The sequence below is a fragment of the Rhyacophila brunnea genome, unplaced genomic scaffold, assembly GCF_057557595.1.
Source record: "Rhyacophila brunnea isolate RB1 unplaced genomic scaffold, BYU_Rbru_1.0 scaffold_7, whole genome shotgun sequence".
NCBI lineage: Eukaryota > Metazoa > Arthropoda > Insecta > Trichoptera > Rhyacophilidae > Rhyacophila > Rhyacophila brunnea.
Genome location: NW_028233339.1, coordinates 41,672,903 through 41,689,907, shown reverse-complemented (window position 1 = coordinate 41,689,907; position 17,005 = coordinate 41,672,903). Strand labels below are relative to the sequence as shown.

General features: G+C 34.5%; 1 protein-coding gene across 1 annotated transcript in view; it reads right to left on the bottom strand.

Moving 5' to 3' along the window:
• Positions 1–16,400, bottom strand: part of sprt (PDZ domain-containing protein sprite) — a 64,051-nt gene extending 47,651 nt beyond the window's left edge. The window contains exon 1 of the mRNA XM_085957627.1: positions 15,999–16,400. Within this exon, the coding sequence (XP_085813753.1) occupies positions 15,999–16,016 (18 nt within the window). The 5' untranslated portion in view covers positions 16,017–16,400. The remainder of the gene's footprint in view (positions 1–15,998) is intronic.
• Between the last annotated feature and the right edge of the window lie 605 nt (positions 16,401–17,005).

Here is a 17,005-nt window from a genome sequence, read left to right as displayed (position 1 = left end):
AAAAAATACTGTATAAAAATGGGGCGGCATATTGGCGCTGCTTAGGAGCGGCATTTTGTCTAGGGACGTCACTGTTTCAACAGCTCAGTCACCTATATTATAATATATCTAATGACGACAATTTCTATTCCTGACGGTAATTAGTATTCCTTGATTTAATACACAAAAATTGATAGTCAATAATAACGCAATTTGATAAGCATTTCATGTGTGACCTACTAGTTTAAATTGTCGTTATTAGATAGGAAGCTTGTAACATAATTGGTTAATGTATGGATTGGCGTGACACCGATGGTTATACGGGTTTAAATCCCGTCGAGTTACGTATTTTTATCAAATATGATTTTTCAAGTTATGTATGTTCAATATGTGGAATGTTACATTCTCAAAGTCTTGTGAATTATTCATTTGAATAAAATAATTGGCTTATTAAAAATTGTGGTTTTGTTTAGGCAGGGTTTAATGGACTTTAAAAACTAATCAGTACCGCCTGCAAATTGTATTCTTATTTCAATGAAAACAGATAAGTATGACTGACAAAGTTTAGTGTGCACAATTTATGTCGAATCTTAACAGCCTACCTCCATCACTCGCCACTGAGATGTACTGTGGGAATTTGGCAGATAGCAAAGTGTATCGATTTGGTGATAAGATTGAAAAACACTGCTCTAAAGATATTTTTTATTTAAAAAGTGCGTGGGGATTAAATTATTTGACCAATCTGTATTCGGTGCACTGATATTGTTTTACAATGAGATAATACGCGTCGAAAACAAATCAAAACTCAATAATTTATTACCAATCGATATTGCTAGGCATGGTGAAAAAATCAAAGTGGGAAATATATTATTTTTTATTCTACAATAAATAATAAGTTACTGTTTTAAAACAACACTGTTGGAAAAGGTCAATCGTACCTACTAATCGCGCATTATATGTTATGTTGAGCATAAATCTTTGAATTTCCTTCACAGTCGACGTTAATGGTCAAATCATTAATTTTCTACAAGAAAGTAGGCAGTTGGTGGTCACGTCTTCCATCAACTTTGATCTTTTGATATTTTTAACTTGGATCGGTAGTAAACTTATTTCAACAGACCTAAATTATTACGGAGCTTTCCACTGTATCAAAAAGCTTTCAACGAGCGGTCATATAAGAAACCCGATAACTTTTACTTCAATGTGAATGTGTAAAGTAATTAATTATTGATATTGCGTATTAATGTAGACCATGTCCGATCCTAATAGGATTATATGGGCCTCCACAGAGTGGAGGTTTGTATTAACAGATTTTGTTTTTACGAGAAATGGATGTCAGCCACTTGCTCAACCTATTAGGTCCATACTCTGACTGACACACAAATTGAAAAACAATATGTGTACTTGCCAGACCCATGATTCGAACCCGGGACCCACGACACTAGAGGCCAACACTTATGCCACGTGGCCATCGTGGGTGTATTGCGTATTTATGCGGATATAAAATAATAAGTTATGCTTAAAGTGACCTACTGGTATATCTAAAACGTGTGCTTCCCAAAATCAATATATTACTATGTAGGTACTCTGTCCAGTGCTTTGAAAAAGTACGACATCACTTTATATATAAATATTTATTTGTATTTTACCACTAGAAAGCGCTAGTATTTTTTGTAGAATATAAATAGTATTTATATCGAATATATAGATATTGAACTCATTGTGAAAGATGTTGAAATTAAAAAAGATGGACCAACAGCCAGATTAAGTTTTGCAGTAAAATTAACACTTGTTTGATAAAACTGCTATAATGTTTAATTTCAATACTTATTTTAAAATTGTGTAGCTATTGAAATATTTAACATGACGATTGAACAATATTCCACAGTATGTAAATAGTATTGGTAATTGTTGTAAATATTGATAAAAATCAAATATTTATTCCAGAATATTAAGACAATTACACTGGTAGGTAGATATTGTATTAAATTTTCGGTTGATTTATATGTGTATAACTATAACATAAAATTATAATTATATTACAGTTGACGATAAAAAAACTACACCTCTTAAAACAGAGAATAAAAAAATAATATCATATTTGAAACGCATTAAAACAGTATCAAATTCAGGCTAGACGTGTTATGGTTACATTGAACTTGTTTTGACGCTGTTTAAAAAAATTAATATGGTAATGGAAATTGCTAACGTTTAATCTTGTCAAATAATAGTGATATTATGCAGTGACAAAGTCTAGTTACTAGACAATTGAGGATGTTGGTTTCAAAGTCGGCAACCTCCATATAAGGGTTAAGCAGATCATGCATTGCTTAGGGACGACACATTTTATATGGCGCCAAATGTAAAGTATTCCGCCAGTATTCCCACGACGCTTTAGGCCGACGCTTAAGCCGCGCGGCCATACTTTTCCAATTTTCATTATATAAAATAATTGGATCGCCTAAAAACTTCAAATGCCACAGATATATCTGTAAACTAAAATTTACGTTTTTCTACAATAATTTGTCACTCTCCGCCACTGAAACATGTAGGTACCTAACTAACCTGTAACGTGTAGCATTCGCATATTATATATTAATAAAAACTAAAACGAAGGAATATCCAAAGTTCTGCGTTGAAAGAATGTTAATTATTGATCTTCTTCTTCTCTTTCTTCGGCCATGTCCGACCCTTAGCCGAAGCATATGGAGACACCACAAGGCACCTCCAAGAATCCATGTCGCTAGTCAGTCTTTTTGTGTCGTTCTAGGTCATACCAGCATCACGTATCTCCGCCGTATACAATATCTGATATTATTTAGCGGCCTTCTTTGAGGTTCTCTTCTGGTCATGGCCCCCACATCCTGAAGCGGGCCCTAGGCTTGGATCTTTGGCGGGCCCCCCTACCTATCGCTAAGGATAAAGGCAGTGTGATGCTCCACAGTAGCGTTTTCCAAATGGTGTACGCGGTAAAATTAATGTGTATATTTTTATTGTTTTTTTTATATTGTAATACATCCATTTGAAATATGGAATTGTCGAGTATCGATACACAAATAAAAATTGCATCGTACAAACACATAATTTTAAATAATATTAATATTGAAGGAAAATAGCACCGAAGGCGACTTTTTTTACTATTAGTGAGAATTTGAGATGTGTATATATATCACTTATCTGGTCGACTCGCCACGCCGGGCCCTTCCTGAGCCCAAGCCCCCAGGCTAGAGCCCTGCCAGCCCCCCCTTTGTGGGGTCTATGCTTCTAGCGTTCGCTACACTTGGCCGAGCCGTTGATCTTCGTCTCATATTAAAATGGGATAATTGTTGCATTTATTTATAATACAATGTAAACTGTTCACTGGGTGAATATACGATTGTTAAAACATTTATTCTAATAATCTTAACAATACACAAGTTGCGAATGAGTTGTAGCAGGCCACAGAAATTCTTGAGTTTGTTGGTACTCGTATTTTGGGGAAAGATTTCAGTAATTCTGAATTAGCTGTCAAACACGGATTGGGCTCAAAGTAACGATTTCATTCGAAATTTAAAACAATCGTTAAAATGGCGGCTTATCTTTTTGTAGGTAACCGACACGTGAGATCCGATTAACGGTACGATAAACAATGCTCTGTTTGTTTTTTTTTTTTTTGTGAAATTGAAACAAGTTCAACATCGAAGCTCGGTCTTGTTTGGTAATTATAATATTTAGAAATTATATTATAGTTTGTGTTTAAAACATGGCGAGCCGCGGCGCGGAGGTCAAGCGCTCGAGTGTCATGTCAAAGTGAAGAGTTGCCAAGATTTTTTAACCGGATGAACGGTGTATTTTGAATTTGGAGCGGATTGGTGATTATTTAATAAATAAAAAAAACGCGGGAAATCAAAACTGAAAAGTAGAGCACGTAATATGATATATTATTATAATTATTGTATACGTTTATCATAATAATATACAAATTCTATACGTTTTAATATGTACTTATGTAGGTACGTAAGTATTGTAAAAAAAATCTATGTCCTTCCAAACTGATCGAGAAAAAAAGCTTAAGACTTTGATCAGGGGCGGACCTAGTTGTTTTAGCGGCCGGCCCATTAAATAAAATGCACCGCATACCCAATATAAAACTAGAAATGAATATGATCGTTTTTCTACCAATTTACCTACAGTTAACAATTAAGTTAATCATCGATCAATCTACCCACGATTGCTAGTAATTGACATTCAATTACCAAACAGTAATGTGTTTATCATAAACTTCCTACGAACAGTGACGGCCCTAGACAAAATGCCGCCCCATTTTTTAATTCAGTATTTTTTATCATCCATGTTTTTTCTGGTCACCAAGGACGTCTAATGACAACGGAAGTCAACTAGACATCGCGAAAGTTTGGGTTGCTATTTTTATATATCTATAACAAACTATCCTATATTTGCCGCCCTTTGAGTAACTGCCGCCCCCAAGCGACGCTTAATACTTTGGACGCTGAAGACGCACATGCGCGTAATGGCCAGGCGGCCGATCGATGTAATTAACGTGCATTTTAAAGGTGCTAATTAAAAAATCATTATCTACTCAGCAGCGAATGCGTTAATCTACCTACCCCCTTCGGATGTCACTGCCTACGAAAAATACATTGCGAGCTATTAAATTCGTCAATGTTTCAATATATTTGGCTATTGAGTAGTATGTTGATGGTATAAACGGTCTTGTTTGTGCGATCTATGGTATATTCAATAGTGGAACAACTTAACCTTGAAATTGCGCAGATTGCAATTTCTTCTACTGCGTACGAATTACATAAGGTAAATTTAATTATTGTTACCGCTACTATTTCCGATTGCTCTTACATGAAGCCTGCGGAATACTTTTCTCTCGCTCGGCGTCAATCTAACTCATGGCCCCCACAAGGGGGGGGGGGTGACTGGGGGGCTGACAGGGCTCTAGCCTGGGGGCCCGGTGAGGCGAGTCGACCAGATAAGTGAGATAAACACACATCACAAATTTTCTGTAATAGTAAAAACAAAAGTCGCCTTTGGCGCTATTTTCCTCCGATAGTTTTTTTTAAATTATGTAGTTGTGCTATACAATTTTTAATTGTGTATCGATACTCGACAACTCCATAATTATTCAAATGGGTGTATTAAAATGTAAAAAAAAAATACAAAATAAATACATTAATTTTACCGCGTACACCATTTAGAATACGCTAACGGAGCGTCAAACTGCCTTTATCCGTATTGATAGGTAAGGGGCCCGCTTCAGGATGTGGGGGCCATGCTCTGATCATGTGGCATGTTTCTAGTTCTTCGTTAGTTTTCTAAAGAAAAACTGAAACCGTTTCATTAACCAGTGGTTCTGAACATAAAATTGTGTACTAAGTCTCGATATAAGAAAATCGATTTTTTATGTTTTTAGTCATTCAACGGAGTACCAACTTTGAGATTTATTTTGCAGTGCGACACTGCGATAAAACCGTCTTGCATTGTTGTTACAAGCCTAAGTGCTTGGCCAGAGTGAACGCGCGGGCAACAGGGCGGCAGCGACCGAGAGAAGTGGATTCAGCTTGGAGAGGCCTTCATCCAGCAGTGGGTAGATTCAGACTGATGATGATGATTATAAAGTGAACTATCATTATGCAAGAGCGTTAATACAAATAATATTAACTGTCATTTAGTTACCAATGTAATAAGTACACACATTCTGAAATATATATATACTACAATAGTGTAATTATGTATCTACTGATTACTTTAGTAAGTAGTTCAGTTTCTTAATCGACTTTAAATTTTAATCATTTCTATTCTAATGGATTCAACTTTTGAGTCGTTTTTTGCGACCCGGGATTCCCCTTTCGGCATCATCAGGCGCTGTGTACACTCATCAAAAAGCAAACACACACTGACAATGAACACTATTAACTCTAACTTATATAATAAATCAATCAAAACTTATCACCTACCTATTAAGTCAAGGATCCAATAAAAAATATTTAACAAAAAATTATGAATAGTTGTGTTTGTAAAAAAACCCCATGCCTTCCTTATCAATAATAATACACTCGATAAGCGTATAATAAATCGTCAAACTTAATAGACAATATAGATAAACAATAAAAATACTACACTCAAGAGGTGTAAAATCGTCCATTCTGGGAACAATGGAAATTAATGGAGTTAACTAATGAGATATATCTATGATATCAGACTTTAAAAGTTAGTTCAACAATTAATATTCAATAATATTCTTACATGATAGGTACCTACTTTTTTTTATTTTTTTACAACGTTTTTCTTAGTTCGTATTCTTATTTGTCCGGTGGTTCTTTGTCCGGTACAAATCTTGCAATCGATTTTTAACTAACTTTCCGACTAGTTAGACATTTGAAACTTTTAGAATATATCAGAACACGATGCCAATGCATTTTTTTAATACTTTTAGCCATCTTTAAGTAGAATTGAATTCATTTTCAGTTAATTCTGTTTTGTATGAAAAGTTATTTCGGAAGAAATCCATAAAAAGTAAAATACTATTATCTAAGGGGATGGTCCTAGCAACTAAATTATTAATATATACGTGTGTTACTATGAAAATCAATATGAAATGTCAAAATGACATTTCAGTATTCTATAATATTTATTCAGTACCTATTTCTATCAAGTACCTACAAAAAAAAGTATTTATTAATACATAGAATTGTTAAGTTTATATGATTCAACAGAAAATTTAAAAACGTGGTATATAAAAAGTTCTTTTTATCTTGTAATTATTATAATATTATTTGTAACTATAACAAATCCACACATAAACCCACCTAATATATATTATACTCCTTCGGTCGATAGTATTAATATTAATCATTTCTGTTTTTCAACATTTTTACATCTTCATACTAGTGCAACCCTGTGTGGTAGTTAGTGTTACTTGTGTACGTATTCATGTAGTAGACGAGAAACAATGGCTGTTTTACAAAGTAAAGTTGGTTAATCATTTTTCTTAATTGCCCACCGCAAAACGTCAAAAATCATAATTGCGCAAAAACTAGACCCAACAAACATCATTATTAACAGTCACCGGGCCATTATGTTTATAAAATGTAATGTTGTTGTACAATAAGTCATCGTCACTCATAATATAATATACGTATTGAGAAAATAAAGTTTCATAAGGCATTTTCTACATGGTTTTTTGTCATAGTTCGCCTCCTATCGCGCAGAAGAAATTAGTACATTTTCGCTTTATACTCGTCGGTTGAATCTCGCTGGCTGGAGAAAACTTTGTTGTTTAAAAGACTTTGTTGTTTTATCAAACAATATTTTTATTTTTTGAGTAATGTTGTATATAATCCACTATAAGGTAAAATCCTAGGGGCGGCAGGTTATATAAAAGTATGGTGAAGCAGGCAAGTATGGGGAAAAGTATGGTGAGGCAGGCTGGTAATCAATTTGCGGCAAAATTTCCACCATAACATTATATTATATGGGTACGTTACAATGACTAAAGTAAATCCTCCGTGATACCCTGCATTTTTTTTATCGGGTCGCTATTTCTCGTAAGTTAGTCGGCTATTGTTGGCCTGCTTCATTCGGTTGTATGAGAAAGCCGATTCCTTGCTCCTTTAATACCTCTATGGTAAAATCAGTGAATTAATAGCGCTTGTACACTGCATGGATTTACTGGTAGCAATAGTGTGTAAATTAAACTATCGCGATAATAACTGTTTCAGTGACGTCCCGTGGGGGTAAGCAGATTGAGCGTCGCTTGGGGACGGCAGTTACTCGAAGGGCGGCAAATCGAGGAGAATCATTTGGTATATTATTATATAGAAATGGGTACCTAGCTAAAATTATTTTGTTTACAAGCCTACAATAATAGCATACTTGGTAAAATGGTGTGGAAATAATAAATCTGTGTATTGCTAAATTTAATGGTACAAACCAAATGTGTGTAAAATACCAACCACATAGAGAACCTCAGACTCTGATGATTTGGGTATATTTATTCGCTTTTTATATATAAATTTAATTTTGTATGTATTAACTGTATCTATATATTTTATTAATAATCCATACAAGAGATTTATTAGATGTTGGAGTCATGAAAGGATGATAAAAATACTGTATAAAATGGGGCGGCATTTTGGCGATGCCTAGGGGCGGCATTTTGTCTAGGAACGTCACTGAACTGTTTACACGTAAAAGTGCTAACTGTCTCGCCAATCTTATACCCCGTTTACACGTGCATGGATTTACTGTTGACAGAAAGTATTATCCCGGCCATAACAAGAAAATGTATGAGTAAACATGTATTAATAAACCTGCAGTTGCAAGTTTGCATGCGTGAATCGAAAAAGTTTGAAAATTTCTTAATTTTCATGCGACAGTAGGGATATTTTAGATCTTCGCCTGCGCAGTAGAACGATAGTGGCGAACCTGCCGGCAAAAAAACACACTATACTCATTTTGAGGTTAACGGATTTTCACTTCCTGCCAAATAGTACCATAAAATGACAACATCGCGTCTCGCTTCCTCTTGAAGAATGAGATTGGAGAGACAGTCAGCACTTTTACGTGTAAACAGTTATTGTCACGATAGTTTTAAATACGCGCTATTGCTATAGTAGTAAATCTGGAGTAAATCCATGCACTTGTACAGGCGCTATTATCCTTCAATAGTAGCGAAGGGTGGAGGTAGGCTGTTAAGATCCATCATACATAGTGCACATTAAACTTTGTTAGTAATACGTATTTGTTTTATTGAACTAAGGCTATAATGTACAGATGGCGTTGGTTAATTTTGTCTATACAATATACCTACCGTTATTAAGTTTTATCATAATATATAAATGTTTCCATGATATGTTTACGCTTTGATTTCTCAGTGCTTGGATTACTTTTTTTACACTCAGATTGTGAAAAATACACATCTTTTTTTGGTATTTTCTGACGAAGCGACCGTCTCATCTGCTTCATGGAAAATCAGCAGGTCGAGTAGTGATTACTCATAACTTCACTTATAATTTTAAATTATCGTGACTGTACCTAATAGTCAAATTTTAATGATGTGGGCCACATCGTCTAACACAGTTCCAGGTGTCATTGAAATAATTTAGCTACTCTATTTCCAGTCGCTTTGCCAAAATCATATCATAAAAAACCACTGACTCTCACGGAACCAAGACCCGCTTGTCAGGCCGTGACACAAAACTGAAAACTTCGATCATAGTGCTAGCAGCTAGGCTATCGCTCATTCTTTGACTGCAATAAAATAAGCTGTTTGTAGAAAATGATGATTGTTTTATATTGAATATAATAATAAATTGAATGAAATATGGAATCGGAAATCTTCATTTACTGCGAACAGCTAATTCAATAACTACTATCATCGTTACTCGCAATGCAAAGACTTTAATTTTATCTCACGAAACACAGAGTTTCTCGGCACCCATTAGGAAAACCCTCATATAGATAATAATATTATATAGATGCTTCGTATGCAGTTACTGCTTGTGCCAAACCCCCTGGATAAAAATATACAATATCTTTATCAGTAACAGGATAAAAAAACCCCGCGGATAATAAACCCAGTTTAAAAAATCACGGACATTATTAACCCTTAACCCCTAATTAACGATCATCATCATCATCAGGGGAGCGACAACCCGGTGTGGGTCTTGGCCTCCTCCAACAGTTCCCTCCACCTGTCCCTATCCAGTGTGGCCGCTTTCCAATTCGGTACCCCTAGAATACGGCAGTCACTGGCAACTCCATCCAACCAGCGAATCTTTGGCCTGCCTCTTCTTATACGCACTAATGGATTGCTGGATATCACCCTCTTTGCCGATTCATTGTCATTCATACGGTGCACATGACCTAGCCATCGCAGTCTCCCAATCTTAATTGATTGAACTGCGCTGCAATCTTCGTACAGCCCGTACAGCTCAGCATTATAATTATCTTCTCCTCCAATTGGTGCCGTCCCTTATCGGTCCGTTTAAACAGCGGAAATTTTGTCTTTCAAAAATGTTCTGGGTTCGTTCATTTCGCAGAGTTAATGTCCAGGTTTCCCATGCATAGGTGAGCACTGGCTTTACAATTAGTGTCTTGTGAAGAGTGCTTTTAGTTCGGTGAGATAGTAAGCGGAATTTCCTAATTAACGATAGAGATTTTAAAATAATTATTACAATTATTGATTCTAATATTTTAAATTAATTTATTATTATTTTGTTTATGGCGTATTAAGCTTACGTGTAATTTTAAATAATAATATTAAACTACATTTAAATGATGTCTCCCTCTTTTTATCTCTAAAATGTGCATAATATTAGGTGTTAGTATAATTTGAAATTTTATCCTTATTCTGTTGTGTCAAATGTTTTCTTAAATCTTTATTTGATAAAATTCTTTTCAAAACATTAATTTTCTCAAATAAACTTTTGTATCCAATGTTTTTGTGTCAAAGACATTTTATTCAAAGGATTTTATTTTTATACGGTGTTAATGTCTGGGAGGGGGGGGATAATTATTATCATATAACCATAATATTATTTATCGTAAAAATAACATATCACTATAAATTTTACTCAGCCAGCGGAATTTGAACTCATGAACCACGCACCATAAACATGCTAACTGGATAACCTCCTGATATATATGGTGGGTGAAAGAAGAACATTAACCTATTGTAATTTGTTGTCTATATCAATTAAAAACTCTTCTTATCATATTTATAGCTAAATGCATACTCAATATTCCGATGGACTCAAAGTCAAATTGTGTTAAATGTATCCATTGTGCAATTTGTCATCTGAACGCAGAAATATTCTAACACACATTTGATTTTTTTTACGAGAGAGTTCTTTGAAACGACTTACTGAAATTATTTATTATTTTTATGGATAAATGTATTCATCATATTTTAGTAGGATTATTGATGAAAAAAATTTTACATACATACACTTGTCTATATAAATAATTTAAGTAGACTGTTTCAAAAAACTCTTCTGCGAAACATTAAATTTTATAGTTGAGTTGGAATAGTTCTGCATTCAGCTGTATTATATTAAATTTTACCTATATACCTATTATACTATTTTTTTATTTTGGTCGAAATGGACCAGAGCGCACCGGAGCGTTGTTCCGGTTCATAAAATCATCAAAATTTGAGAAAAATAAGACATATAACAAAAAAAATCTATCACACTTATTTTATAAAAATATATACATAAAATTCAATATCTATGTTAATATTTTTCGCAAATTATTGAGCCCACCAGTTCGTAAAATTGTCAATTTCAAACACTGGATTTTACCCAGTCAATGTTTAAAAGTAACGTTAAATTAACATTCAATAAATACATTTTAATTTAAGTTTAGGGTTTTATTTTAATGATTTTCATCAACGCAAATGACGCAACCGTATTTAAACGGGGGCTCACAAACAATTCAAGCCAGTCAGATTTTTTTTGAATTATACCAAATGATCACTACTTATATATTTTTTAATAATATTGATTTAAAGTTCACCGAACAAACGCTCAACTATCATTCAACAATGTTAAAATCAGTGACGTCCCATGAGAGTATGCAAATGATGCGTTGCTAAGAGACAGCAATTAAATCAGGGCTCGAAATGGACCAGAACGCACCGGAGCGCCGTTCCAGTTCATAAAATCCACAAAATTATCGCTCCGTCTCGTGGAAATATTAATTTGACCGTCTGAGCTAGATATTTCATATAATAAAAAAATAACACACTTATTTTTATAAATCACATTTACAATTAATGTAGTACAGTATAATATAGTTGATATTTTAGTAAAATTATCGAGCGCTCCGGTTCGTAAAATTTTCCATTTCGAGCGCTGAATTAAATACGGCAGAGATTGCAAATAATATATAGGGAACCTACATATTTTATAGTAGATTTAATGAACGCGAAATTGTTAATTTTTTATCGTAAGGGGCCTCAAAATTAGTCGGTGTGTTGGGTCTCTACGTCACTAAACGCGACACTGGTTTTATCTTATTCTTTTTTACACATTCGTCACGTGAAGGTCGAGCATGACATGTTCACAATATAATATATATTTTATTCCTGTCTATTTTTTTACATTGCTTGGTCATACTTAGCCCCTTCTTACTTACAACAAGAGAAAACTCCTGGCTTTCAGTATTATATTCCAAACTATGAAAAACTCCACATTCAAATTTAGGGGTTCTCCTTTGACCGGTTTCTGCAGATTTTATTAGACAGTCGATTTCTACGACAATAAATTGTACTTACATTTTATTTCAAAACTATTCAAAGATGATTTGCAGGGGATTTTATTTTTACCATGTTGCATAATAAGAAACACCCATGTAAGTCGCAGACATCTACCATCTCTCGTGCCTTTTCGATATCAATGACCCTTTAGGATTGTAGGGAAACTCAACCTTTTTTTTTTTTTTTAAATCCTAATAACGATATTCATATTATATCAATACGTAGAAAAAATATACAATAGTAAAAGTAAAAAGTTAAATGATTTTTATCCGACAAAATACAGTGTATATTGTGGACTTCTTACGAGGATTCGTAATTGACCATTTTGGCTCCGTCTGCGAGACAATAATTATCTATAGGTTAACTAAAATAACGGACGAATCTTATTCGGCTTAATTTTTTAACTTTAGGTTTACGATGCTATCGCTATAAATAGTGCTATGTTATACTGGAACCACTTAACTATGACTATGCGTAGGAATTAGGCAGGGCTAATGCGATTATTGTCACGGTTGTTATTTTCGACTGTAATTCCATCACGCCTGTTACATCGCTTTCGTGCTAAAGCTATCGAACCTTACAATGATGTGGTACATGACCCCTACATCCTGAATCGGGTTCCTAGGCCAGGTTACTTGGCGTACCCCAGTGGCAGTGGCTACAACAGTGTTCCCCGCATGGTATTCTACGGAACCCCAGGTTTCCACGAGGTAAAATTAATGGTATCTAATAATATCGCAATATAAGCTGTTGAATTGTCTGCACTCATCACCATACGAAGCGCTAATCGCGACCCCCCTTTTTTGGTAGCCAAGTAACATGCGACTTCGCCATGTGGGATAAATAGCCATTTTTACCACGTTTTTCTTAGCTCGTATTCTTGTTTGCCCGGTGGTTGTTTATCCAGTACAAATCTTGCAATCGATTTTTAACTAACTTCCCGACTAGCTAGACATTTGAAACTTTTTGAATATATCAGAACACGATGCCAATGCATTCTTTTAATACTTTTAGCAATCTTTAAGTAGAATTGAATTCATTTTCAGGTAATTCTGTTTTGTATGAAAATTTATTTCGGAAGAAATCCGTAATCCAATCCACTTGTATTGGTTGCTAAGGGGGTGGTCCTAGCAACTAAATTATTAGTGCGTTTCTATGGAAATCAATATGAAATGTCAAAATGACATGTCAGTATTCTATAATATTTATTCAGTATTTCTATCAAGTAAAAAAAAATATTTATTAATACATAGAATTGTCAAGTTTATATGATTCAACAGAAAATTTAAAAACGTGGTAGGTTAAAAAGTTCTTTTTATCTTGTAATTATTATTAGTCAGGAAACACACTAAAAATAAAATTCTGCACGTGAATTATCATTTCTTTATATCAATCATGATATTTTTGAAGGAAAATAGCTCCACAGGTGACTTTTTTTACTATTTGAGCAAATTTGTGGTGTGTGTTTATCTCACCAATCTGCTCGACCTGCTGCGCCGGCCTCCAGGCTAGAACCCCCCTTGTAGGGTCCATGACGTGGGACGTATAATATTATCTACTCCATAAAATAATATGTTGTATGGTGTATAAAATAATACTCTAAAATTTAATATTTTGTAGTTGTTATTAGGTATATACCCATAGGTAGTAATTAAATGAGTCAATACTATTAATGTTCCTTTAATTTTAATTTAAATACTCATTTCACAACTTTCTTACTGACTTTAAACACGTTATCTACTGACTCAGTTAATACTACTTAATGTGTACATATACTTAACTAAATGTACCGTTTTTTAACAGCCCACTGCGGATATGCAATTTTATTGAACTGGTGTTACCGCATAGTTAAAAATATTTATTAGTATATAGGTACTATTCACGCACTAATCATTTCATAGACATTGCATTAAAATACTGTACATAAATTTAAACGCCATTGATGTGAGTAATTAGTACGTGCCTAATATAAATATAACAGAACAACGTTTATATCAATGATTGATTTAGATTTTAGAATAATAAAATCTAGAAAAAAGTATAACATAGTGGGGGGTTTTCTCCCAAACTTCAAATGGGGCCACAAATATTTATAATATACATGTAAAAAAATACATGACCAAAATAAATAATTATTAATACGTATCAGTGAAATGCTGAAGATGAATCAAAATTTAACCAATTCGCGTAAGGGCTGTATGACTGCGCAAGTGTGCATTATCATGTTAGTTCTATGTACATTGATTACAGTGACGAAGAATGGAGATAGGCTGTAGAGATCTGACATAAATAGTGGACACTAAACTTCGTCAGTCATACTTATTTGTTTTCATTGAACGAAGAATACAGACTATTTATGTCAGATCTCCATAGCCTACTCCACCCTTCGCCACTGATCGATTATATAATTTTTATTTTTATCGTGTTCGATCCTTAGCTCATATGGACCTCCACAGAGCGGAGGTTTTGTTTTTACGAGAAATGGTTGTTAGCCACTTGCTCAACCCAATAGGTCCATACTCTGACTTAAAACACACTTATGTAAAACAATATGTATATTTTCCAGACCCAGGATTCGATCTTGAGACCCTCGAAATTATAAGACGACGCGTACACATACGTCATCAATAATATAAACTTTTCAGGAGAGTAATTAAACAATACATTTAAGTACACGCACCGAACTTTACGAGTTCGTCAATCCTGAGGGTTTTAGGGCGTCTCTGTGGTTGTTTAGTACTTCTCGGATACCACTGTATGACGGCATAGTGGTTGTCCACTCGCCGAACGACATGTCCAGCCTATTGCCATTTAATCTACATGGCGACCTCTATCACACGTTGCCTTGTCTAACTCCCAATCCATTGGATTCTTCGTATTATACCTAACATGCACCTTTCCACGGCACGTTACGCCAGTCATAATTTTTGGATTTCTCCTACATTAAGGATTCAATTGTATTGAATAAAAATATATTTTATGGGATGGGATGAGATTATTACTTATTAGACGTAGCATATTATTAAACGATACTTCATGGCCCCCACATCCTGATGCGGACCCCCAGGCTAGAATCTTTGGCGGGGCACCCTACCTATCGCTAAGGATAAAAGCAGTGGGACGCTCTACAGTAGAGTTTTGAAAATGGTGTACGCGGTAAAATTAATGTGTATATTTAGTGTTTTTTTTGTACATTCATTTGAATAATGGTGTTGTCGAGTATTGATACACAATTAAAAATTGTATCACAACCACATAATTTTAAATAATAATAGTATTGAAAGAAAATAGCACCGCAGGCGACTTTTTTTTACCAGTGGAGCAAATTTGTGATGTGTGTTTATCTCACTTATCTGGTCGACTCGCCTCAGAGGGCCCTTCCTGAGCCCGGGTCCCCAGGCTAGGGCCATGTCAGCCTCCCCCCTTGTGGGCGCCATGCGATACTTTAATATTAAACTAGTTCCTAATTCAAAATATACCTAATAATATTACAGATAATTAAATCATACTGACTCATGACAGCGGAATGATTATTTATTTGTATTTTAGAAAAAATACAAATTGTAATTATAGATAAAATTGAGGCGATGTTTAGAGATTAACTGGTTGTCGATCACTTGCGCGGCGGTATCTACCCCTGCCAAATAATATGCAAAACGTAGATAAGTATGTCGGTACATATAATCAAAATTTGAACGCATTACAAAATTGCCGCAAGGAAATATTCAAATTATAAGTAAGTACGTACCTTTGCTCGGCTCTTCATTATTATAGCGATTGTAAATCCAAATCCAATATAATGTTGTTAGCTATATCCGATTGCAAAACATTGTAATATATTTTTTTTATATTTATTATTGAATACCACACTAGCACGATTGTTTATTCATACAAAAATAAGGCACAACATTTCTTTAAAAAAAAAAAAAAACAGATAGCAATCGAATCATTGTCTCACTTTACACTGTATTGAAACCGTGGCACTTTTTTTGTATAATATTTTTTCTTCAATAATTATACATTCAAAGATTCTCACATAATTATTTCAGTGTTCACATTTGAAAAAAAAATACTCTTGTTGTTGTGGTTGATCGTAAAACGCCGCGAAACGTTGGCACCGTGCAAACACACGAACGTGCTGAGGTCGACTGATTCTCTTTTCTGATCCTCTTCCTCGGTCTTGGGCATAGCCGTTATACATACGAGTTACCTACGTAACTTTGGTTAAAAACTCCCAGGCCATATAATGAAATACCCGGCGATTGACAGTGGCGTAGCAGTCGTTAAAAGCGCGCTGCTACGAAGGGAGCTTTCGAATTATACCTGTTATAAACGCTCGCATTTTCATTATGTTCATTTACTAGACCAGTTCTTGACAATATATTTCATTAGCGCCATACGGGGTGTTAGGGGTCCAAAACACCCGAGCGGCAGGATTCAGGCCCAGGCGGAAACAGCGGCAATTTTCATAACCGATTTCGGCAAAATTCGTGAATTCAATAATGATAACATAACCTCACAAACAATCCAGTATATTGGCTATTCCCAAAATTTGTTTGCCGGTGGCTTTCACTAAATAGACAAGAACCAAAATTTTTTAATGATATTATATACGTTATTCAATTACTTACATAAAATTAATTTTGATGAACAAAAGTCGCCTGTAACGCAATTCTCTTTCATGTTATTAAACTTTCATTTATAAATGCTTCCGTTCTCCATCGATTTACACGCTTTATTATAATATTATAATTC